This window comes from Cavia porcellus, unplaced genomic scaffold (genome assembly GCF_034190915.1).
Source record: "Cavia porcellus strain 051 isolate PalLab524CR breed Dunkin Hartley unplaced genomic scaffold, mCavPor4.1 scaffold_14, whole genome shotgun sequence".
NCBI lineage: Eukaryota > Metazoa > Chordata > Mammalia > Rodentia > Caviidae > Cavia > Cavia porcellus.
This window is the reverse complement of record NW_026947497.1, coordinates 64,521,867-64,545,020: the sequence shown is the minus strand read 5'-3', so window position 1 is coordinate 64,545,020 and position 23,154 is coordinate 64,521,867. Positions and strand designations below refer to the sequence as shown.

At 57.6% G+C, this 23,154-nt stretch overlaps 1 protein-coding gene across 4 annotated transcripts in view; it reads left to right on the top strand.

Moving 5' to 3' along the window:
- Positions 1 to 23,154, top strand: part of Scap (SREBF chaperone) — a 43,799-nt gene that overhangs the window by 19,179 nt on the left and 1,466 nt on the right. For all 4 annotated transcript variants that reach the window (XM_013160150.3, XM_003477041.5, XM_063261077.1 and 1 more), the window contains exons 2-18: positions 3,247 to 3,466; positions 14,614 to 14,743; positions 15,277 to 15,434; positions 16,148 to 16,368; positions 16,491 to 16,596; positions 17,061 to 17,233; positions 17,444 to 17,570; positions 18,747 to 18,859; positions 19,239 to 19,333; positions 19,818 to 19,916; positions 20,017 to 20,235; positions 20,545 to 20,921; positions 21,015 to 21,206; positions 21,292 to 21,490; positions 21,581 to 21,696; positions 21,837 to 22,305; positions 22,378 to 22,463. In XM_013160150.3, the coding sequence (XP_013015604.1) occupies positions 3,345 to 3,466; positions 14,614 to 14,743; positions 15,277 to 15,434; positions 16,148 to 16,368; positions 16,491 to 16,596; positions 17,061 to 17,233; positions 17,444 to 17,570; positions 18,747 to 18,859; positions 19,239 to 19,333; positions 19,818 to 19,916; positions 20,017 to 20,235; positions 20,545 to 20,921; positions 21,015 to 21,206; positions 21,292 to 21,490; positions 21,581 to 21,696; positions 21,837 to 22,305; positions 22,378 to 22,463 (3,002 nt within the window). In that variant the 5' untranslated portion in view covers positions 3,247 to 3,344. The remainder of the gene's footprint in view (positions 1 to 3,246; positions 3,467 to 14,613; positions 14,744 to 15,276; positions 15,435 to 16,147; positions 16,369 to 16,490; positions 16,597 to 17,060; positions 17,234 to 17,443; positions 17,571 to 18,746; positions 18,860 to 19,238; positions 19,334 to 19,817; positions 19,917 to 20,016; positions 20,236 to 20,544; positions 20,922 to 21,014; positions 21,207 to 21,291; positions 21,491 to 21,580; positions 21,697 to 21,836; positions 22,306 to 22,377; positions 22,464 to 23,154) is intronic.

The following is a 23,154-nucleotide window of genomic DNA, read 5'->3' as shown; positions in this document are numbered from 1 at the left end:
GAGGGAAATGTAAATTAATACCTAATTAAATGTCAGTACATAACAATTAGTATAGTATTTTTTTAAAGTGACCATGTAAGAAGCTGCTGAAAAAGTGAAGACTTTAGATCTCTCCTGTGCTGCTGGTGGGCGTGTGCAGTGGTGTGGGCACCGCTGGATATTCTGGCCGTTTCTTAGAAAGCTTAGGACACCTTGGGGCTGGGGATTTAGCTCAGCGGCATAAGCACCTGCCTTGCAAGCAGGTGGTCGTGAGTTCGATCCCTGGTACCCATAAAAATGAAAAAGACAAAAAAAAAAAGAAAGCTTAGGACATCTCCCCAGCAGTTATGCCTCTGAGCATTCTTCCAGAGAATGATAAACAGCATGGTCAGGACAGGCATGCTAGCCCAAGGTTTTAGGGGTGATGGGCATTTTCAGGAACTGATCTGGGAACACAGCCTCTGCCCACTTTGGCCTTTGCAGGGAAGTGCATCCCAGGCCTTGAAAATTTTTTGTTTTACATTATGAGACAGGGTGTTACTACAGTGCCCAGGCACAGCTCAAACTTGCAATTAGCAGTTGTGTTTCAACCTTGCGGAGTGCTCTGCCACGCCTGGTCTCTCCATCCCTCACCTGTATTCTTTATCTCCCTCAGGCTTTTAGCACCTTTACTTTTCTTCATTGATCTCCCTCCCTCCCTCCCCCCCTTCCTTCCTGTCTCTCTGCTGGGAATTGCATATGTGGTGAATGTGTGTGGATTTCCCCTGACTTCTTCCCTCTCATTTGGGATGGATTGAGGGACCTGGGTACCCTGAGCTGGCTTAGGATAAGGTGGGGTGCATCTGCCTCCTGTGGGGCTCATACTCATTCCCCACCCTCATGCCCCTTATCTCAAATGCCCTTGGCTTGACTTGGGCTTGTCCTCTTTGTGGGTGTCCTTAGGACTGTTGTTCTGTCCTCTCTCAAAGTGTTTGTTCCTTGTTTGAACAGCTCTATAATTTGGGTTTCACCAAGCTGCTTTGTTTTTGCTTTTAGTGGGGTCTTCCACAACAGCAAAGGCAGGATTGCTTGAGTTTTTATGTAATTGGTCCAGTTAGGCCTCCAGGACAAGACTGTTCCTTGTGATCTGAAGCAACCTATAAGTGTGGGTCAATACAAGAAAAACAAGTTTTTCTTGCAGGTTGGGTAAATTCTGTTTTGGAGAACTTTGCATTAAAATTTGTGCTGTGGAGCAGAGATAAATAGCTATCTCCTCTTGCTAGGTTCAGGTAGGTGGGCTGATTGAACCAGAATCTGTGTGTGTTTCCCAAGTGCTGTGAAAGTCAGCGGCTGGCATAGTAAAGGCCAGCCACAGCGAGATTTGTGTTGGCTGTAGGGTAAATGTGGATTGGATGGCTTTGGCTTCCTTCGAGCTTTGGCTTCCTGAGAGCTAGCCAGTTCTTAGTGTGAAGAGCTGGGTGGGCCCTCTCTTTGTGGCCAGCACATGTGCAGGAGACCTGGGAGGGGATTGGGATCCTGAGATCAGGATTTCTGGAGGGCACAGTATGGGGCCACATTTGAGGGAAGATGTGTGAGGCCTGTCAGGGAAGCTGGAGCTGGCTCCTGGCTTCTGGCTCCTGGCTCCTGGTTGCCTGTCTGCAGGGATCTGAACACTGTCTCTCTGCAGGTGCCCAGCTTCTGTGCATTGATTGTCCCCTGGGGAGCTGCAGGGAGGGTGGTGTGCAGGAGCAGGAAGTTGCATGCTGAGAACCGTAAGCCGGTCCTTGGCTTGAGGCCTCTTCCGTCTGTCACAGTCCCAGTGAGTCCCATGGACAGTGGAACGGTTGTGAGCACCTCTGTGGCTCAGACTGCAGCTGTCGTGGGCTACTAGGATATACTTCCAGCTGGTGCTTCCCCCCAGGTGGAAGGAGTGAGAGCTACTCTTTGGCTTGCGAATTCATCATGGTTGACTTCTTTTGCTTCTCAGTTCTGGTCTTGACACTTCAGAGTCATTTTTCAGCATGGGTTTTCTTCAGGGAGGGTAATCAAGCTGAGACACGTGTCTGGGCAGGTTCCCTGTAGCACAAACCAGAGACACAGCAACACGGAATAGAGGTGAACTTCAACTCAACTGGATTGGTGAGCTCAGTTAGGAAGAGATTCTAGATCACTAGGTCTTCTCTTGTAGTTTTCTGTTTGGTTGTATTGGTTTAAGATGCTTTGATTGCAAGCAACAGAAACCAACATGGGGAAAGAGGTTTTTTGGAATGCTGGAGAAAGACTTCCAGTCTGGAATTAGGAAAGTCGATGAGCCAGTTTGGAGAAAAGCCTGGAGCCAGCACAGCCCCGGATTGTGTGAGCAGGAAGAGCTTGGGGCTGAACAAGCATCCAGGCCTGTCTTCCCTTTGCTCAGGGTCACAGTTGGGGCAGTGCCCAGCCGCTTTGCTGTGGTTCAGGAAGGGGTGGCCTGACTGACACCAAACCCATGGGGAGGCAAGTCCCCCTGAGCATCAGTGGGCTCCTGTTACTCAGAAGGGGACAGCTGCTGGGCAGGCAGGGCAAGAGGGGCTCTGCCCTTACAGTCCCAGGACAACTGCAGGGCCAGGAGTAGAAGCTGCAGCCTAATACTGCACCAGAGAGAATTCCACCTGGTGACACTTACCCTGGGGACTGAGCGATGGGGAGAGCTTTTGGGTTGCACACTGATCCCATCAGCTGTTCTTTATCAGGGGTTGCTGTTGGTTTTGTGCCCATCCCTTTCAAAGGTTCTTTTCTGCCCAGCCTGTACACTGAAGGCAGGGAGGTGCCCAGAGAGCCCGCCTGACAGAGGCCTGCAGGAGGTGATTTCTGTTGCATGCATGGCTTCCTGTGCTGTCTGTGAGAGCAACGCCCTGTGAAAACTGCTGGCCTCCATGAGAGCTGAAGTTTCAGGGCCACACGGGAGGCTCCTTGGTGTCCTTGGTTAGACCGAGACAGAATGTGGCCCATGGTCATTTGAGAGGTGACCATGGGGGATGGGTGTGTGTTCACGGGTATATGTCAGGATGCCCTCTTCAGATCTTGCACATGGATGTCCTGTGGCCACTGTGGCCACATTTCTGCTGCTGCACCAGCTATCTAAGTGTGCAAAAGCAAGAGCTCTTTGGTTTTTTTTTTTTGTGTGTGTGTCTTTTTTCCTTTTTATCGGCACCTGGGATCGAACTCACGACTGCCTGCACTTATGCCGCTGAGCTAAATCCCCAGCCCCCCAAGAGCTCTTTGTTAATGGCTTCTGTCTCTTCTGGCCAGGTTCCTGCAGATGATGTCCTTTGTCATTGGTGCCCACTGCCTGCCAGACTGATCCATGGTCACTTTCCGGGATGGCAGCAACGTGACCTGGGCCGAGGATGACCCTGACTGAACGACTACGTGAGAAGATTTCTCAGGCCTTCTACAGCCACGGGCTGCTCTGTGCCTCCTACCCCGTCCCCATCGTCCTCTTCACGGGCCTCTGCATCTTAGCCTGCTGGTATGTGTCTGGGTCGCCCTTGGCAAGGTGGGTGGTGTCTTGGAACCCTAACTGTAGCATAGCCCTTGGAACTCCCATGTGCTGTTATGCAATGAGACCTGGGCCCGCTGGAGTGGCTTGGTGGAAAGCTCTAGTCTGGGGTGTTTAGCCAGTGAAGTGAAGCAGTCTAGGCTGGCTCTGGGGTGGTGATTCAACAGAGCGGTTGCGCCATGGTGCTTTGTTACTAATAACATAGAGACAATTATAAGAAACTGCAGGATATTGGAAAGGCACACCCTTCTCATTTCCCTTGGGAATAGTGACAGTTCCCTTTCAGTACCTGGTGAAGAGCAGTTGTTAGAAGGCAAAGGCCATTTGGACAGTTCCTCAGACACTGTCCTGCAGGCGAAGCCCAGGGTCATGTCTCTGCCCCGGCACCTTGCTCACTTTTGCGTGGATCCTCTGCCTGGCATCTTGTTGGTTTTGAGGCCTACCTTGCTGGCAGAGGCTGCAATGAGAGGTCCTTTGGTCTCAGTTCTGTTTGCCTTTTGCAGGCTTTCTTAGGAGCCTGGGGACTGGCTCAGGATAGTGTAGAAGCAGGCCCTGGATGCGAGATGGTACTGGGGGCTGCTGGCTGCTGTGCGTAGGGTTGGGTCCTGTTACCCCTTTCCAGAGGGAATTCTGGTTTCTGGAGTTGTGGTGTGTCTTGCAGAGTGTGGGCAGGTTTCCTTTCACTGCTACACTGAAGGGTGGCCCAGGCATAAGCTGCTTGCCTTTCTGTGGTGAAGGACCCCAGTTTTTTCCCTTGTTAGCAGCGGGAAATGTGATCCTTGTTCGGAGAGCTCCCTTGGTGGTGCCAAGTTGGTGCTTCAGGTGTCTAACCCAGTCCCTGAGTCAGCACATGGCCGGTGTGACTTCAGGTCAGTGCATGGCCCGGTGGCACTCCATTGGACAACAGATGGGCCCAGACCCTGGCCACTCCATGGCACCTGTGGGTGTCACCGCCTCTCCTCATTCTGGCTCTGGGTGTTGGGATTGTGTTGAGATTTTGCACAGTTGTGATGCACGGGAGGAAACACAGAGCGTGACAGGCTGTATGTGATGGTTGGGATGCTGGGGCACCCACTTTCATTTTCTTGTGTTTTTTTTTTTTTTTTTTGTACAGGGAATCAAACTCCCAACCTCACAGCCGTCAGGCAGGCGCCGTGCTGCTGAGCTGTATCCCTGGCCCTAGCTTTCTGTGTTTCCTCTAACCTCTCATTCCAAATCATGTTTTGCTCAGCCTGGCCTCTAGGCCAAGGCAGCAGCTGCAGACCTGAGGGAGCCTCAGCGTGACCTGGAGGACATGTCCAGCTCACTGCAGAGTTCTGGCTCGTGGATCCAGGGTAGCCACACTGCACACTGCAAGCACTGAGCTACATCTTCCTTGAAAATTTCTCTGCACCTCTACCATAGCCTTCAGCCATAAGCACAGCAGCAGGCCGTGGAAGTGCTGTGTCCTTGGCTCTGAGTGCCTTCTGTGGAAGGGTTACGCTGAGGAGGCAGCTGCTGGGATCTTTCTGCCCAGACGGCCCTGGCTGCAGGCGCGGGAGGGGGGTTCTTCTCTGCGATTTGTGCCTCTGGGGCTCAGCAGAGCTGGCCAGGCCAGGTGCCACTGGAGTAGGGTATGTGAGGCAGCTGTGCGGGTGCAGCTGGGTCTTATCTTTGGGTAACTTGATACTGCATGCAGACCTGTTTCAAAATAGACTGTCCTTGGTGCTGACGTGAGGACCTCTGCTCTGAAAGCAAAAGACGGTCAGGGTCTTGAGCGTGGAGGCCGCTTCCCTGATGTGGGGTGGTCAGAATGCAGAGGCTGATGGCAGATATGTGATGACAAGGTCTGACTCTGGGTCTGGTACAGCCCAACGCAGCTGACCAGGCGGATGTCCATCTTTCCATCTTGAGAGAGGGGCAGGCGAGGCTGCGGCTGGGCTTTGGGGAGGAGGGAGGAAACCTGGCTTTCACTGACCACCAGCCAGCGTGGAGGGTGCTTTCATTTCCCAGCACCCCAGGGAGGACTGTTTTCCTTTGAAAGTTCTCGTAAAGATGATGAGACTTGGCTGCTTTGTCCAGTAAACAGTAAGGGCTGCCCTGCGAAGGTCCGCATGGCCAGCCGGAGCCTGTGCCCACTCTACTCCAGGGTGGTGCTGGGGATACCTTTCATCCTGAGGAGCTGGCCCCTTGCTGCTTAGGAAGCCTGCGGGGTTTAGTGTGGCGGCAGGAACACTGGCAGGCAGGCCAGAGAGCAGAGACCTCTGCGTCAGTGGCCCTGCGAGGCAGGAGTGGGGGTGGGGAGGAACCCCTGCCTTGGTGCGGAGGGGAGGTGGGCCCTGAGCCAAGCCCTGGGCGAGCAGGGGCCCTTGGACTGACGTTAAAGGCTCATGCAGTTATGTCAGAGATGCCAGGGATTCTGGACTTCACAGCCAGGAGAGCAGAGATCCTGCACCCAGCAACTAGGCTTTGCTGTCCTCATCCATCCTGGGAGCGGTTCCTCCTCTTTCCAGAGTTACTTAGAGGAATAAAGTGTGAATAGACAGCTAATAGTACTTTTGTCAGATATTCAGCTTCCATTTAATTGCTTATCTTTTACTGTTTCCTCCGTGAGAGAGTTGTTCAGCTTGAACCCAAAGGGCCACAGCACTTCACCTCTATACAGACCCAGCGCCCCCAGCTGTGTAACACCCCCTCCCACTGTGCCCCCCCCAACTGAATGGAGCCAGAGGCCTAGCTGTTAATGACAGCTTAGGAGTGCAGGGTGGAGGGCGTTGATGGACCCAGCCCCCCAGGCAGCACTGAGGTGCCTGCCTGGCACAAGCGGGGTGTGTATGTGTGGGGGGGGTTGTGGGGACCAAGTGTGGCAAGTAAGTGACATTTGTTTTCTTCCTCACTTGTTCCTCTGGGAAAATCTGATGAAATGCAAACAAGCCTGTGGCAAGAGGTATCTGTTTACATTTCCTAGAGCACTGGTCAGAGGGACCCAAGGTATGAGCTTGCAGGGGGTCCTGCTGCTCTGGACCTGACCTGGCAAGTGGAAAATGCCTGGACCTGGACGTGCCCCCACCTAGGCCTAGGCCCAGCCACCCGTGGGCTTCCCCAGGCTGTGCGCTGGGCACGTGGGTCCCAGAGAGAGAAAGAACCAACCTGCCCCTCCTCCACAGCTCTTTTCCCCCTAGACAGCTGTCATGTGGTGGCGGCTTCCCCTATATTTCTGGTCTTTTTGAGACAGGGATCACTGCACAGTGTAGGCTGGCCTCGAACTCACAGCCAAGTCCTGGGATTACAGGTGTGCGCCACCAGGCCTCGCCTTTCCCCTTTTTTTCCCTGTCTTTTTGCAGCCTCCTTCTCTTGTCCACCCTGTTTCAGGTCTTCTACCACCACTGTGGCCCCTTTTGGGTCATGCACAGGTTTGGGTCCCTTTCTGCTCTTTCCACATGGCCCCTGCGTAGACGATGTACTTAGGTGTGATGAAGCCCTGCCGCCTGTGCTGTGGTGAGCCAGGCTGGGCGGCAGAGGGCAGCTCCAGAGTCCCTTGACCTCTGCCCTGAGTCCTACACTGAGGACTGGGCCCTGCTGCTGCTTCCAGGCCAGAGCCTCTTCCTAAGCTGACACTCCCAGCAGCCTCACAAACGAACCTCTTTGTCACCTGCAGAAGTCTTCAGAAGGAAGATCCCAAGTGTAGCCCCTCCCTTCCCGCCTAGGCCTACATCTATGTCCCCCGGGAAGGAGAGAGCCATGTCTCCCTAGGGACATCTCACGAGAGCTGTGTCCCATCTCCCAAGCTTCCCTTTGGCGATGACAGGCGAGGGTGGGAAGAGGGCAGAGCTATCGTGTCTGTGTAATCTGTGGGACCAGTGTGACAGAAAGCAGGAAGGAAAGTGCCCTCAAAGGTAAAGAGATGTGCCTGGACGGCTGCAAGTGAAAGGCAGCCAGGTGTGCCGTGGTGCCCTCGCATCCTGAGACAGCGGGGCGAATGCATCTGACGCCCAGCCTGCTCTGTGCCTGGACTGACAGGACAGAGACTCGGCACCTGAGCCCAGAGGGGAGGCTGGTCCGGCACACAAGAGGGAGCTGGTGGTGGAGACCCAACCTGGGCAGGGAGGTGACCTGGTGTCCTGCTGGAGTTTCTTAGAAAACCCAAGGTGTTATAGTTTGGGCTCCCTCAGAGGCAGGGTTTGGGGTCAGGCAGCTCACGCCCTGTTGTGCTGAGCTCCGGGAGGGAGGTGGGGACACCCGAACAGCTGAGATCCCCTCACACACAAGAAGGTGCAGGACAACTGTCAGTATCCCCACCTGAGTAAGGGGCTGGACTTGCCAGGCGTGGGCCCTGTACCCCTTCCATAAAGGGCTGGACAGTCCTGTGGGCCATGCACTCTCTGCCACCTTTTCCTTGTTTTTGTTTTTTGTTTTATGTGAGCCTTTTAAAACTGCTCTTAGCTCATGGACTACAAAATCACCGGCCGTGACTCAGGTGTAGCTCTCAGGTGGGCTGTGGGCTGTGTGCTGAGTAGGCACAGGGTGCTGGGCTCAATCCCCGACACCAAAACAAACAGGAAAACAGGCCGTGGGCTGGTTGCTGTCCAGGGGCTGTCACCTTTGAGGCCTGCGAGGCCTGGTCTGCATGACAGCACAGCAGCCGGGTGGAGGCTGCCTTCAGACTGGTGTCAGTCTCTGCAGAGCCAGAGCATCCTTGGGCACAGAGGGGCAGGTGCTGAGCTGAAGTGCAGGAAAGGATTGGAGTGGCCTCCAGTGGGGGCTCAGGTGATGGGGTGCAAAGCGAGCTGTCCAGTCCTAGCCCCAGCAAGGCACGTGGCCAGGGGGGTCACTCAGGACAGAAAGTGTGGAGAGCCCTGGTAGCAGTGCACCTGCAAGCCACCCTGAGGAATTCGGCCTTCGTTTCTTCCACGAGTTGGGGGCAAGGCAAGATTGCAGGTGGAAGCCGCTGCCTGGCCAGGCTGGTTCCCTCCACTGGTTAGTCTGAGTAGAAGCTGTGGAGGGGGGGGTGAGACCCAGGGGATTCTCGGTATCTTGAAGGTGGGGCTTCAGGACTAAGTGTGGGGTGCAGGAGAAAGGAGTCCAAGGCTGGCCAGGGAGCTGCAGTGGGAGGTCCCGGGCACGCTGCAGTCCTCTGCTGTGTAGTGAGATCAGGCTGCGCCTGCGGAGTCCCATCTAGGAACCAGTTGGCAGAGGCAGCACGTGAGTCAGTGGGAGAAATTCCCAGCCAGCTCCTTTCTCAAAACCCTTGGTCTTTTTTCTGACCTTGGTAAATTGAGTGTTTTTAACTTCTTAAGACTACTTGACACTTTCCTCCCAGGCTCTCCTTTAGGATTGGAATTTGGTAGCCATGGGCAGTAATTATTCCTTCGCCTGTTGCATTTTTTACACAATCTTTTGGGTGTGATTTTTACCAATAATAAAAGAGCATATAGTTAAGGTGTTAAATCAGAAACCTGGCACAAGGCAGTTTGGTGTGACGCTCGAAGACAGGCTCAGGGCCAAGCTGCCTGTGCAGGGGGCCTCAGCACTCTGGTGGGGATGCACCCTCGCACGCTTCTTCCGTGGAGCTGATGCGGGGAAGTGAGCGGAGGCCCTAGAAGGCACAGGGCTGGTGGAGTCCTGCAGTGGCTCTGAGTGAACATGTGGGAACTGGTTGTACCAGCAGCCAGGGAATGACAAAGGCCATCATCACCATGCAAACAGAACCAGCAGGTCCTCTGGGGGAGGCAGGAGCTGCACTTTGGGAGACTTTGGGGAATGGGAATGCCTGGCCCAGGAGAAGGATGGGCAGGAATGCCCCTTACATAGGACGAAGCCTCAGAGACCCGGCAGGGGTGAGACAAACCCTGGAGGTGGGTGTGGCTCGGGCTGGGCTGGAGACGCAGTGCAGTGCCAGAGGGCCTATGAGCCGCCTGTTGCTGTCTTCCTTCGGGAACATTCTGGTAAAGGCACAGACACTTCTGACCTTGCAAATCTTGAGAAACAGGTTGTGTGGGGCACAGGGTGGCCTCTTTGTAGAGGGCGAGTGCTGCCCGCCTTTGGCCCAGCAGCCCAGGGAGCCACAGACTGCTTCCTGCACTTGCACACAGCCCCGCCTAGGCTTTGAAAGCTGCAGGAGAAGCCTCTCCCTTGCACAGGGGAGCCTCAGCAAGCCAGGTCCCCATCTTCTGGAACCACAGGGGACCGGGGGCGTGGCGCGGTATGGAGCTGTGCAGGAAAAAGACTGAGCAGCGGCTGAGTTGTGTGTTTGACAAAACTTCCCTTTAAAGGCTGGGGATTTAGCTCAGCGGCATAAGTGCCTGCCTTGCAAGCAGGCAGTTGTGAGTTCGATCCCCGGTACTGGTAAAAACGAAAAAGACAAAAAAAAAAAAAAAACAAAAACAAAAAAGGAGAAATGAAGACCTTCCCAGGCAGAGCCTACCTCACCACAGGAAGTCCTGAGGGCCTTTCCGGGGCCAGGGGGAAGGGGGCTGGGGTCAGGGGGAAGGGGGCTGCCGCAGTTGGGAACCGAGGGGAAGACAGGATGCTGACTGACAGGCCACCTTGTGATTGCACTTTTGGGTCAGTTTGTGACTTTTTCCTGTGTGATTGCTGGCAAGCAGTCTGTGCCACAGCAGTGCAAAGCACAGGGATGCGGCATCCGAGCTTTCCCGGCCTGGAAGCGCGGCTCCCTGCTCAGACTGACTGTGGAGCCCCTCGAGAATTTTAAGTCTTCAACTAACCAAGTGATAGAAATATACCCTTTATCCATATTCACATTAACTGCTGCTAAAAGGAAAAATTGGCAGATACACTACAGCTTTAAGATCACAAAGGGGTGGGCTGGGCCAGAAAGCTGCTTCCTGTAAAAGGTAACCAGATAACACAGACCTCAAGTCTGGCGGCAGTTCTGTACACGGGAGCGTGTCACCCTGGGAGGGTTCGCTGGGAGAGGATGTGATAGCTGTGAACATGAGCACTTAGCAACATAGCACTGGATGGCAACTTTGCAGTGATTTTGGGAGCTCACACTCCACTTTGAGAAGTGGATGCAGCAAGCAGACAAATGGGGAGGGAAACAGAGGTCCCGATCCTGTGCCTTGACTCCTCCGAGGGCCTGCCCTCTGGCAGCAGCTGGGTCTGTCTGGCACTGACCCTGGGGGGCCATGAGCCACCCCTAATGCTAAATGTTTGAAATCCTGTGAAGGGAACAGAACAAAACAAACAAATGGAAAGGAAATCAAAGGGAAATTAGAAAATGGCCAGAGGGATGAGAGCAGAAATGCAGCTCCCCAAACCCTGGGCAGCAGTGCAAACCACGCTGGAGGGAATGGGCTGCTCGGAAGAAGACTCGAGCCTCAGGTTTAGAACCCAGTGGTGCCTTAGCCTAGTTGTTAATTGGTTCGGGAGACACAGTGTGTACCAGACGTGACGAGTACCAGATGGTTTTGGTCATGAGGCAATCAGTGCCGACAAGTACTATCTTGTGTGTAGTACCAAACTAATGGGACAAACTGTCCCTGTAGTACCAACTACAGGGACAAAACTGTCACTTCAAAATGCATTGACAAACCTGCTGAGCAAGGTCAGGCATCTATAATCCCCATGCTTGGGAGGCTGAGGCAGGAGGATCACTATGAGCTCAAGTCCTTTCTGGGCCAAATAGTGTGTTGAAGGCTGAACTACATAACGAGACCCTTGTCTCAATGAATAGATAAATAAGTAAGTAAACAGGTAGCACTGGATAACAAATTTCAAAGCAGTCAAGAACCAAGGCATGACTGTATATGAAGAATGAGAAGTCAACTGGGAATGCTGACACAGATCTGCAGCCCCACCACTCCAGAAGGCTCAGGCAGGAGAATCACATGCTCAAGCCCAGCCAGGGTAGTTTAGTGACTTCGCAAGATCCTATCTCACAGAATATAAAAAAGGCTGAAGACAGGAGGCATGAAGGCCCCATGAAAAGGCAGTGAAGAATCAGTTCCTCTGTCTGAGTCCTCGGCAGTGGGCCTGGGTCCCCATCTTCCTGGGAGCAGTGCCAGCTCATCCCCTCGCTGTGACAGAAAGTATGGAGCTGAGAGAGCAGCATTCCCAGACCCTGTCCCTGTGGCCTGGAAATGCGGAAGGCTCTGGGTCCCCTCCCTAGAACCAAAAAGGAAAGATCTGCTTCTGGGACAAAGCAGGCCGTGCGGGCTGAGGGGTGCTCAGATGACCTGGCTGACCAAGGGGCCTGCAGGACCCCGAACCAAGGGGGACCAGGTACACAGACTGGGTGGGTACCAGAGGTTTAGGATGGGTGGACCCTGGGGCAGGGGCGGCCAGGTGAGAGACTGGTTGGCAGCTGAGGGGCCACAGGACTGGATAAACCTGGTGCTCTGTGCAGGGCGCAGCCTGGGCGATGCAGCCTGATAATGTGGGCTCTGGTTGTGCAGGCTCTGGTTGTGCCTGAAGTCCCTGCTTCTTGGGACTCTATCCTGGGCCCCTCAGCCCCTTTCTCCCACCCCAAGTGTAAATTCTGAGAAAGCAGAGAGCCGTGTCTTTCACCCCGGACCTTGCACAGTGACTGCCTGAGTTGATGCTCAAATATTTGCAGACAGCTGCGGAGAAAACCTCTGGGCTGCTGGCTGCTGGTGCACAGTCCCCAGCCTGAGCAGATGGCCTGCCCTGTGCCACACAGGTCCCCCATGTGAAGTTTCACCTCGGCCTCCCACATCTCACCAGATAATCGTGCCCTCAATTCAGGGCAGAGCAGCGGAGAAATGCCAAGGCCCAGTGCCCTTGTGACGCAGCATGAAGGTCTCTGGTTTCCCCAGGGACAGTACAGATTGTGGAGCCGACTGCTGGGTTGGAAACCTGGCTTAGTGACCTTGCGCAGGTACCAAATGACTGTGCCTCACCAGTAACGTGCACGCTCTCTCCAGGGGTATTTACATGGTCAGGGCATGTAAAGTTCAGAGTAGTTCCTGGCATATGCTGAACATCAGAATTTCCTGTTACTGCTACCTTGCTAATTTCTACATCCATAGCCTAAAAGTATGAGCATACTCAGGAGGCTGAGGCAGGAGGATTGCTATGAAAGTGAGCTTAGCATGGGCTGACATAGTTCAAGGGCAGTGTGAACTACATAGAAGATCCTGCCCCAAAAATAAATAGATCAACTCAAAGCGTAACAGATTTTTTTTTTTTTTTTTTGAGTCTCACTAGGTGGTTCAGGCTGGCCTTGGGCTCACTTTGTAGCCCAGGCTGGTTTTCAATTTGCAGTGCTCTTCCTGTCTCAGCCTCCCGAGTGCTGGGATTACAGGCATGCACCACCACGCCCAGCTAAGCATAGCAGGTTTCAAAATGTATACATGTATTCTAAACGTAAAACAAAACCAGGGCGGTGGGTGCCTCCTGTGCTCACTGTGCAGATGCTGCAGTGAGCCTCAGTACTCCTTGCACTATGTCCTAACCGTTCACGGGTCTCCCTGTCAGCAGACCCTGTATTCCTAGCACCTGGCATGTGATTCTACTACAAGGAACAGTTTTGGTCAATAAAACCGGGAAGAAGCTAGGGAAAAGTGAACTTTTATTTTAATGAGGCAATGGGATAGTGTGATTGTATTTTGTTGTAAGTATTTCAAATTTAAAGTTCAGCAAGAGTTGAAGAGGTATTTTGTAAGAGGCTGTATCCAAGTGGCCAATAGAAAGCATATAGAGAATTTTCAGTATTGTTTCTTTTAGGGAAATGTAAGTTAAAACTGTATTTTAGCTGGGGATGCAGCGCAGGGACAGAGGAGCCCTTGCCACTAAAGCCCTGGGTTCAGTCTGCAGCCTCGGAAAACAGAAACAAGCAAAACCCTTCAGCGAAATGCCACCCCTGCCGCAGGGGGCACATGGAACAGGCTGCGCATTCCAAGAGGTGCAGGGCTTGGGGGCCGGAGTCCGTCGTCCTGGTGATGGTGGGTGGGGACATAGATTTGTACAGCCACTTGGGATGGAATGTACATGGAGGTGACTTAGAAACTGTCCTTGGAATGCACAGGGGACAGTGTGGGTGGCCTCCGGGAGCAATATCCCAAAGGTGTCCATGCCAGAGGGGGGATAGGCGTGTGGTGGCCACCCAGCAGCACCCAGCAGCACCCAGCCTTGGGGATGAACAGGTCAGATGGGAGAGGGTTTCCATGAAGGCAGTCATACCAGGGTGTGTGGCGCATGGGTGAAGACCATCTGTGTGACACCCAAAAGGAACAGCCTGGGGCTAACACTGTAGTGCAGTGGACAGTGGTGTGTGGCGAGCGCAGGACCCTAGCTTCAGTCTCTGAGGTCAGAGACAAGATGGGTTGTTGTGGTGCAGCCTCCAAGAGCTCATCCTGGAGTGGCAGGGGTGCCGGGAAGGCCTGCAGTTTGACCCAGGCGATGCTCACACAGGGACGCATCCAGCGCATTGCACTGTGTATTTGAGGTCCATATGCTGTACCGGGTACAAAATTATTATTATTATTTATTATTACTATTATTTTTTGGTACCGGGGATTGAACTCACAGCCTTGCTCCTGCCGGGCAGGCACTTATGCCACTGAGCTAAATCCCCAGCCCTCTGGGTACAAAATTATTGCTAAATTTTGAAAAGTTTTTTAAAAAGTGAGACCTAAAACCAAATGCCAACTTCTCAGTGTGAAGCCAAAGTTTTGTGTTCTTTTTTTCTTTGTTTTGTGTTTTGAGGCAAGGTCTTCCCATGAGTTCAGGCTGGCCTTAAACTCACTGTGTAGCCCAGCTGGCCTAGAACTTGTGATGATCTTCCTTCCTCAGCCTTTTGGGATTACAGGCATGCACCCCACGCCTGACCATTCTTTGAACAGAGCCACTGCCCCACCATCTAAAGCCTAGTCCCTCTGGGTTTTTTTGTCTAACTCGACAGGGAAGTTTTAGGTTTTGCTCTTGGCGTCTGGCCTTTATGAAGTCTGGAAACTCTTAGCAGTTGCACTCCCTTGTCCACTTCATGTAGCTAAAATAAACTGTAACAGCCAGATGGAGGTGGCGTCCCAGCTCTGACACTTGGTGATTCTAACCTGTTGGGCGGCTGCAGTGGCCTCCAGCTGAGAGCATTTCCCACGCCACTGTGGGCACTGCCTCTGGCCAGTCGACCTCACCTCTCGCCTTGCCCCCTGCAGCTACCCCCTGCTAAAGCTGCCCCTGCCGGGCACTGGCCCTGTGGAGTTTGCCACCCCAGTGAAGGACTACACCCCGCCCCCTGCTGACCCTGAGCCCTGGCCGGGGGAGCCCAGCGAGCGGCCAGATTGGGTAGGTGCTGAGTAGAGAGCCTGTGGGGCTGGCCAGGGAGGGCATACATGGTCAGCCTCAGGCCCCACCGCACAACCTGGTGGAGGTGCAGAGATGCCTTGAGGGGACCAGCCAGACACCAGAGCATGACTGTGCCAAGGAGGTTGCGCACTCCTGCACAGGCTGGGGGATAGGCCCTTTCCTCTTCGCCCACAGTGATCAGAGGAGAGATCCTCCCCAGCATCTGTCCTCAGGGTCCCACACAGCTGGTATTTGCAGTGTGCACCAGCAGTTTTCACATCTCTTAGGTTCTACTTTATTCCCATGATCTACACGGAAGGAAGAATTGCAGGCTTTTAGTGAGGGTAAGAAGGCAGCTAGGAGGCTGTGCCATGCACCAGAGAGCCCAGAGCAGTGTGCCTGGGTCTTGGGGTGCAGGTGCCTGGTGCTTCGCGGCTCTGCCCTGAGTAGGGGCCTGGCTCTCGAAGCCCATGGAGCTGTGCTGTGCCCACTGTGCCAAGCTGACCGCTCTACTCCTCTCGTCTCCTCTGCAGTATGTGGGTACCCCAGTGGCCTATATCCAGCAGATATTTGTGAAGACCTCTGTGTCACCCTGGCATAAGAACCTCCTGGCAGTGGATGTGTTCCGTTCCCCTCTGTCCCGGGCTTTCCAGCTGGTGGAGGAGATCCGGAATCATGTGCTGCGAGACAGGTACTGGGGACCTGCTCCCTCCTGAGGGGCATCGGGGCTATGGTGCCCAGGGAGTGGTCAGCTCTGCAGGGGTGAGGGGGGCAGCCCTGGCTTAGCAGCACCCTGCAGGCCTGGCTTGGGGGCCCTCCGCATTACAGATAGCTGCATGACAGCCCAGGTTTGTCCTTGTGGCTCAGACAGGCTGTGACCAGCAGGCTGAGGACCAGCCACCTGTCAGACATGCAGCTCTGGCCTCAGGGTCATGAGCTGTGAGGGTGGTAGTGGCTCTGCCTGGGGACACCTTCTGCAGCACCAGCACAGGCCTCACTCCCCAGCCACCAGTAGGTCTGCAGAGCAAGCTGGTGTCGCGGTTGCGTCCTCTTCAAGTCGTGGGTAGCTAATAGGACAAGGGTTTCGGTAAACAAAGTGGACCCCTGAACCTTCCCCTTGTGACCCTTTGCCTAGAAGTTTCAGTGTGTGTACCCTCTGAGGTGGCAGGTGCCACACGCCCTTGAAGGACAGGCAGGCACTGGTCTGGATGTTGACTATCTTGAGATACCTTCTCCTAACCACAAGGCCATCTGAGATGCCAGGCTGACACAGGCCATGCAGGAGCCTGGCAACACAGTGCCCTGCACTGTGGGCCTGTCCTCTGCTGGCTCCTCATCCTTTTAGTATGGGACAGACGGTCCCACTGACAACCCCGAGCCCTTCCTCATCCTCTGTCTGCACAGCTCAGGGACCAGGAGTCTGGAGGACGTGTGCCTGCAGGTGACCGACCTGCTGCCAGGCCTCAGGAAGCTCCGGAACCTGCTCCCCGAGCATGGCTGCCTGCTGCTGTCCCCGGGGAACTTCTGGCAGAATGACCGAGAGCGCTTCCATGCTGACCGTGACATCATCGGGACCATCCATCAGCACGAGCCCAAGACACTACAGACTTCCGCCACACTCAAGGGTAGGCCCTGCATTGGCTGGGTGCTCTGCAGCCCGCATCTCCTGGCCCCTGTCCTTGGGGGAGGGAGTCCTGGTGGTCCTGCCATGCTTCGATCCCACCGCCAGTGCCCGCTGTGCCTGCAGACTTGCTGTTCGGTGTTCCTGGGAAGTACAGTGGGGTGAGCCTTTACAAGAAGAGGAGGATGGTGTCGTACACAATCACCCTGGTCTTCCAGCACTACCACGCCAAGTAAGGGGGTGGGCCTAGGTTCCTGGCCAGTCTGTGGGTGACAGGAGCCTGAGTGGTCCCTATGCTGGTTGGGTGCCTGGTGGCTATCAGGCCTCCTGCAGAAATGCTCCCCTGGAGGCGCGGCCTGCCACATGGTAGTGAGGAGCATCTGACAGCTGGCCCAGAGCACAGACGGAGAAAGGTGTCCTGACATCTCCCCTGCTCTCGAGTGCGGTGCATGCGGCCCCTGGTGGTGCCTCCGAACCCATCCTGAGATAGCCAGGCCGCTGCACACTCTGGGCAGAGGCAGCCAAGACGCCCAGGCCTAGTGGCCAAGCAGAGCAGCAGCTAGGGAAGGAGCAAACCATGCAGCACTTTGGTGCTCCAGAGGCCATCTAGAAGCCTGGCTGCCTCAGAGAGGCCCCATGACATGGGTGGGGTGCAAGAGGCCTGATGGACCCTCCAGGGAGTTCCCTTGTCCCCAGATTCCTAGGCAGCCTACGTGCCCGCCTCATGCTCCTGTACCCCAGCCCCAACTGCAGCCTCCGGGCGGAAAGCCTGGTGCACGTGCACTTCAAGGAGGAGATTGGCATCGCCGAGCTCATCCCCCTGGTCACCACCTACATCATCCTCTTCGCCTACATCTACTTCTCCACACGTAGGTCTGCCAGTGGGCACTTCCTCACCTCCCTACCACTGGAGGCGACTGTTGGCAGAGGTTACCCCAGGGCCAGGGCTTCCTCCCCACCCTGACAGCGTCCTGGGGACCTGGGTGTCTGGGAGAGCCTTCCGGGCTCAGGGTCCCAGAGACCACACTTTCCTTGATTCACCAGGGTGCTGCCCTGATGCACCCCCTCTCTGCCTCCAGGCAAGATCGACATGGTCAAGTCCAAGTGGGGGCTGGCGCTGGCTGCCGTGGTCACTGTGCTCAGCTCGCTGCTCATGTCTGTGGGGCTCTGCACACTTTTCGGCCTGACACCCACACTTAATGGCGGGTAGGTCCCTGCTGGTCTGGGCCCTCCTGGACCCTGTCTTGACTGTGCCATTTCTCCCTCACAAGCACCTGGCCTGTGTGGGTTCTGTCTGGGTGTATATGTGTGCACACGTCGGTACTGTGGACTGTGTTCATGTCGTGTGCAGACAGAATGCCTGTGTTGGTGTCATGGGTGTGTGTGCATCTGTGTTCTCACTAGGGGACTCGGCACGCACACATAATGCACCTTAATCCTTCTCCCATCCCGGTCGCCTCCTGCCTCCTGTGTCCTGGGTGCCATGGCCGCATGCACACTGCTGCCTCCCAGCTCACATTGCAGAGGGGCAGGAGGGGTGGTTCCTTCCTTCCCCTTGGAGAGAGCTGTCCCCAGTCAGTGCGCAGGCCATGGTCACCTCCCTGCTGGGTGGCTAGCTTCAGTCAGGTCCCACCTGCCCCCCTGGGGTCTGCTCTCCCCAACCTTGGTGTGTCAGAGGAGAGCAGCTAGCCTCCTATGGTTTAGAGGACCTATGGTTTAGGTCCCAGGTCACACAGCGGACACAAAGGTGACCGCGGCTCCGGCTGCTTCCTTGGGGACACCTGCTTCTCCCAGTGCCCCACCTCAGAGCCCTTGCTCCCTCAGTGCCTTCCTTAGTGTCTGTCACCAGTCATGTGAGGCCAGGGGGCCACAAGCTGGTACAGTGTACTTTAGGAGCAATTGCTCAGCCAGGCACAGTGATGCTCACCTGCAGTCACAGCTACTCAGGAGGCTGAGGCAGGAAGATCAGCAGTCTGGCCTCGGTAACATAGTGAGTTCCTTTGTCAGAACGCTGGACAAATAGCAACGGTGTAGCTCAGCGGACAAGCACTGCCCTGCTGCATGCGGAGCCCCGGGTTTGCTCCCCATCCCAGTCCTGGTCCCTAAGGCAGCAGTTGCTTGGCAGAGCCCTGGGCCTTCAGGCTGGCTCCCCCCTTCACACAGCTGCCCATGCACCCAGAGTCACTGGTGTGTGGGGCTGGGTGGTCGTTGTTCTATCCCCAGCAGAGGCTGGTGTGTGAGGGCAGGAGAGTGGACCGCTGCCCCTGCCTAGGTGCAAGTCCTGGAGCCCACCCGCAAGCCACCGGCGAGCTGGTGGGAGGCAAGGTTGCTGTCCTGTGCTCAAAGGCCCCTGCGCACCCTTGCTGATTCCTTCGTCCACAGTGAGATCTTCCCGTACCTGGTGGTGGTGATCGGCTTTGAGAACGTGCTGGTGCTCACCAAGTCGGTGGTGTCGACCCCGGTAGACCTGGAGGTGAAGCTACGGATTGCCCAAGGTAACTTGGGGTGTGTTCCTCTGGTCCGCATGGCCCCCAGGAGCTGTGGGCGCCCTGCTGAGCTCTGGTGGCGCACATCAGGGGTTTGCATTTGGGGTGCCTGCTGTCTCCACCACAGCTCACAGCGGGAGCTGGACACTGGGGTTCTGGGGTGAGTGAGAGGCTAGGGCCCTGCCAGTGAAGCATGGCTGGGGCTGTCCACTCACTGTCACTGTGTCCTGTGGTGACCTCGCCCTAAATGGTATTGGGCCCCGAAGCCACAAGGCAGAGGTCCCAGGCTGCCTGGCCCTCAAAGCCAGATGCCACAGTGAGGGCCAGGGCCCCAGCTGGCTAGGGCGGAGGCCAGGCGTGGGGAGCCCAGCTGCGGTTGCCCCTGCAGGCCTGAGCGGTGAGAGCTGGTCCATCATGAAGAACATGGCCACTGAGCTGGGCATCATCCTTATCGGCTACTTCACCTTGGTGCCTGCCATCCAGGTGAGGCCAATGGTGCTGCTGCTGCTGCTGCTGCTGCTTGGGGGCTGGGGAGAGGGCTACCCTTCAGGGATGTGTCCTGTGGTCTGTGCTTGGTCAGGCGGGATGTACAGTGCTGGGTTGGGCACTCAGGCCAGGACTTGCGGAGCAGAGGTGCCCCGCTTCAGCGTCCACACGGAATCAGGTCTTTTGTCTTCTCTTTTCCTCGGTCCCGGGTAGGCCCGGCCCGGGTTCTGGCCAGGTCGGTGGCACCTGGGCAGGGCCAGGGCCAGGGCCACCTGGGAACCGGCTGGATGGCTTGGAGTTGGGGCCTCCTGGGTTGGCTCACGGCTCCTTGGAGCGGGGTGCCCACCCAGGGTGGTGAGAGGGAGCCTGTGCTGCCCCCTGGTGGTGACAGCGCTCCCCGGCAGCGGCCCTTGATCTGGACCTGTGCTGTCACCTGCCTTGGGCCGAGTGGTCAGGGCACTGGGCCTGTGCTCTGTTCCAGGAGTTCTGTCTCTTCGCGGTTGTGGGCCTGGTGTCTGACTTCTTCCTCCAGATGCTGTTCTTCACCACAGTCCTGTCCATCGACATCCGCCGCATGGAGGTAGAGTGGCTGGGCCTGGCCTTCCTGGGTGGCGGGCAGCATGGGAGTGTGGGCCACTGGCAGGGTCTACAGACTCAGGCCTGTCCCCTGCTCCCGACAGCTGGCGGACCTGAACAAGCGGCTGCCCGCAGAGGCCTGCCTGCCCCCGGCCAAGCCCGTGGGGCGGCCAGCCCGCTATGAGAGGCAGCTGGCCGCGCGGCCATCCACACCTCACACCATCACACTGCAGCCGTCCTCCTTCCGCAACCTACGGCTGCCCAAGCGGCTGCGTGTCGTCTACTTCCTGGCCCGCACCCGCCTGGCGCAGCGCCTCATCATGGTACCTGCCGTCCTGCGCTCGCACTCGTGCGACCGTGGCCTGGCCGGCAATGCCTTCCCTGCCGGGAGCCTGGGGGTCCTGGGGCGAGGAGTCCATCTGGGGGCGTCAGGGCAGGGGAGTCCCCCAGAGGGACCCAGGACAGGCATCTGGGTCAGAGACCAGGTGGCCGCCACGCTGGCTCCTGGGCGCCAGAAGCACGGGAGAAAGCTGGGGCCTGTGGGGGTCTCTGGCTGCAGCTTTGCGGGGCGTGCAGGCGGCGAGGGCCGTGGGCAGCCTCCTCCCTGGCTGACCGGCGCCTGTACCCTGCAGGCCGGCACCGTGGTCTGGATCGGCATCCTGGTATACACAGACCCCGCCGGGCTGCGCACCTACCTGGCTGCCCAGGTAACAGAGCAGAGCCCGCTGGGCGAGGGGTCCCTGGCCTCCATGCCTGTGCCTAGTGGCGTGCTGCCCGCCAGCCGCGTGGACCCCGCCTTCGCCATCTTTCCACCTGACGCCCCGAGGCTCCCCGAGAACCAGACGCTGCCCGGGGAGCAGCCCGAGCAGGCCGGCCCAGCCGAAAGCGCCCAGGACGGCCCGGTGCCAGAGGTGACCTGGGGGCCCGAGGACGAGGAGCGCTGGCGGGAGCTGTCCTTCCGCCACTGGCCCACGCTCTTCAGTTACTACAACATCACGCTGGCCAAGCGGTGAGGATGGGCGGCCGGCGGGGGTGGGGCAGGGCTGAGCAGGCGGGCGGGGTGGGGGTCCTTGCCCAAGCCGAGCCCAGCCGATGCCCGCAGGTACATCAGCCTGCTGCCCGTCATCCCCGTGACGCTGCGCCTCAACCCGCGGGAGGCGCTGGAGGGACGGCACCCCCAAGACGGCCACAGCGCCTGGGCCTCCCGTGGCCCCGCACCGCCCGGGGTCTGGGAGGCAGCGGGGCCCGCGGGGCTGGGCTCCGCGCAGGCGCCCCGGGACGTCACGCTGTACAAGTGAGCGGGGAGTGGGGGGCGCGGGGGGGCGGGGCTGGGCTGGGGGCGCGGTCCTCGCTGCTCACCGCCGCACTCCCGGCCGCAGGGTGGCGCTGCTCGGGCTGGCAGCCGGCGTTGCGCTCGTGCTGCTGTTGCTCTGCCTCTACCGCGTGCTGTGTCCGCGCGACTACGGGCAGCCCGGGGGTGGTGGGCGGCGGCGGCGCGGGGAGCTGCCGTGTGACGACTATGGGTACGCGCCGCCCGAGACAGAGATCGTGCCATTGGTGCTGCGCGGCCACCTCATGGTAAGCGGGCAGCGGGCAGGGGGCAGGAGGAGAAACGGGGAGGTGGGGGAGACAGGGGGCTTGAGCCCACACCGCACCCGCCTCCCGCAGGACATCGAGTGCCTGGCCAGCGACGGCATGCTGCTCGTGAGCAGCTGCCTGGCGGGCCACGTGCGCGTGTGGGACGCGCAGACGGGGGACTGCCTCACGCGCATCCCACGGCCAGGGTAGGTGTCCCCGCCACGCCAGGCCTCCCTGCCACGCCAGGCCTGGCCCGGCCTGCCCTGGCCCTGCCCTGCCCTGGCCCTGCCCTGGCCCTGCCCTCCCCTGCCGTCTCTTCTCACCTCGCCTTCCTCCCCGCTCCCAGGCAGCGCAGGGACAGCGGAAGCCCTGAGGCTAGGGAACACTGGGCGCGGCTGCCTGAGGATGGCCCGAAGGCAGGTGCCCAGGAACCAAGAGACAGCCCCCCACGCCGCCGCCGGCCCCGGGGCCCCCCGCCCACGCTTTTTGGGGACCAGCCCGACCTCAGCTGCCTCATCGACACCGACTTTGCCGGGGCGCAGTCCAAGCCCTCGCAGCCGGAGCCCCGACATCGGGCTGGTTGCGGCCGAGTGTGCGACACCCCAGGCTACGACTTCAACCGTCTGGTGCAGCGCGCCTGCCGCAGCGAGGGCCCTGCCCGTCACCCCCCCTCGCCCACGCCCCCCTCTGAGGACCCCACGCAGGACAAGGACGGCCCCCCACCTGCCTGGACGCCAAGCGCTGAGGGCTCCATTTGGAGCCTGGAGCTGCAGGGTGGTCTCTTCGTGGTGGGGCGGAGCAGCGGCCGGCTGGAGGTGCGGCCCCACCCATCCCCACCGCCTGTCCCCTGGGTTGGCCCCCTGCTCACAGCTCTGTGCTCTTTGCAGGTGTGGGACGCCATTGAGGGTGAGCTGCGCTGTAGCAGCGAGGTGTCGTCCTCGGGCATCACAGCCCTGGTCTTCCTGGATGCTAGGTGAGCTGGTGCCACTGCCCTGCCTCACCCTCCTGAGCCCTGGGTGCACGGTGGTGGCGGTCCAGCGGTCCCCAGCTCCAGCATCTCCACGGGGCACCTGCAGCTTCCTGTGCAAATCTTCCCCTGGGTTCTGGGCTCTCCCACTGCTGCCTCCCTTGACTGAGTGTCCACGCTGTCTGTACCCGCATTCTAGTCCAGCCTCTGAGTCTGGCAGCCATCCTGAGTCGCAAAACCATGTGGCTGGCTGTCAGCATCACTGGTCACTGCCAGGCTACCAGAGCTAGAACTGGAAGGAGCCTTTGCTGGGGGACAAGGACTGTCCCTATAAACACTACCCATTAATGGCCCCTTTGGCATTGCTGGTATCTGCCTTGCCTCCATCTGGTGCTGGTAGAACGGCCACTCACTGCCCAGGAGCCTTAGTGCAGCCATCTGCTCCAACCAGCGAGGTGCCCAGGGATGGTGGCCCGTCTTCTGCACTGTGGCTCCCGCAAGGCTTGGATTTTTGAGGGCACAATGGTCTTTTGGGCCATGGATGGTGGCCTGTAGTAGGAACTTTTGGGCACCAGGGACACCCTTTCTTCTTTATGGGAGAGGGAAGCTGGGTGGGTTGCTGCTCCACACAGGGCAGCCTCCCGCACAGCCCTGGGCCCTGCGTGTCTTCCTCAGGGGTAGCCCTGCTTAGATGAGA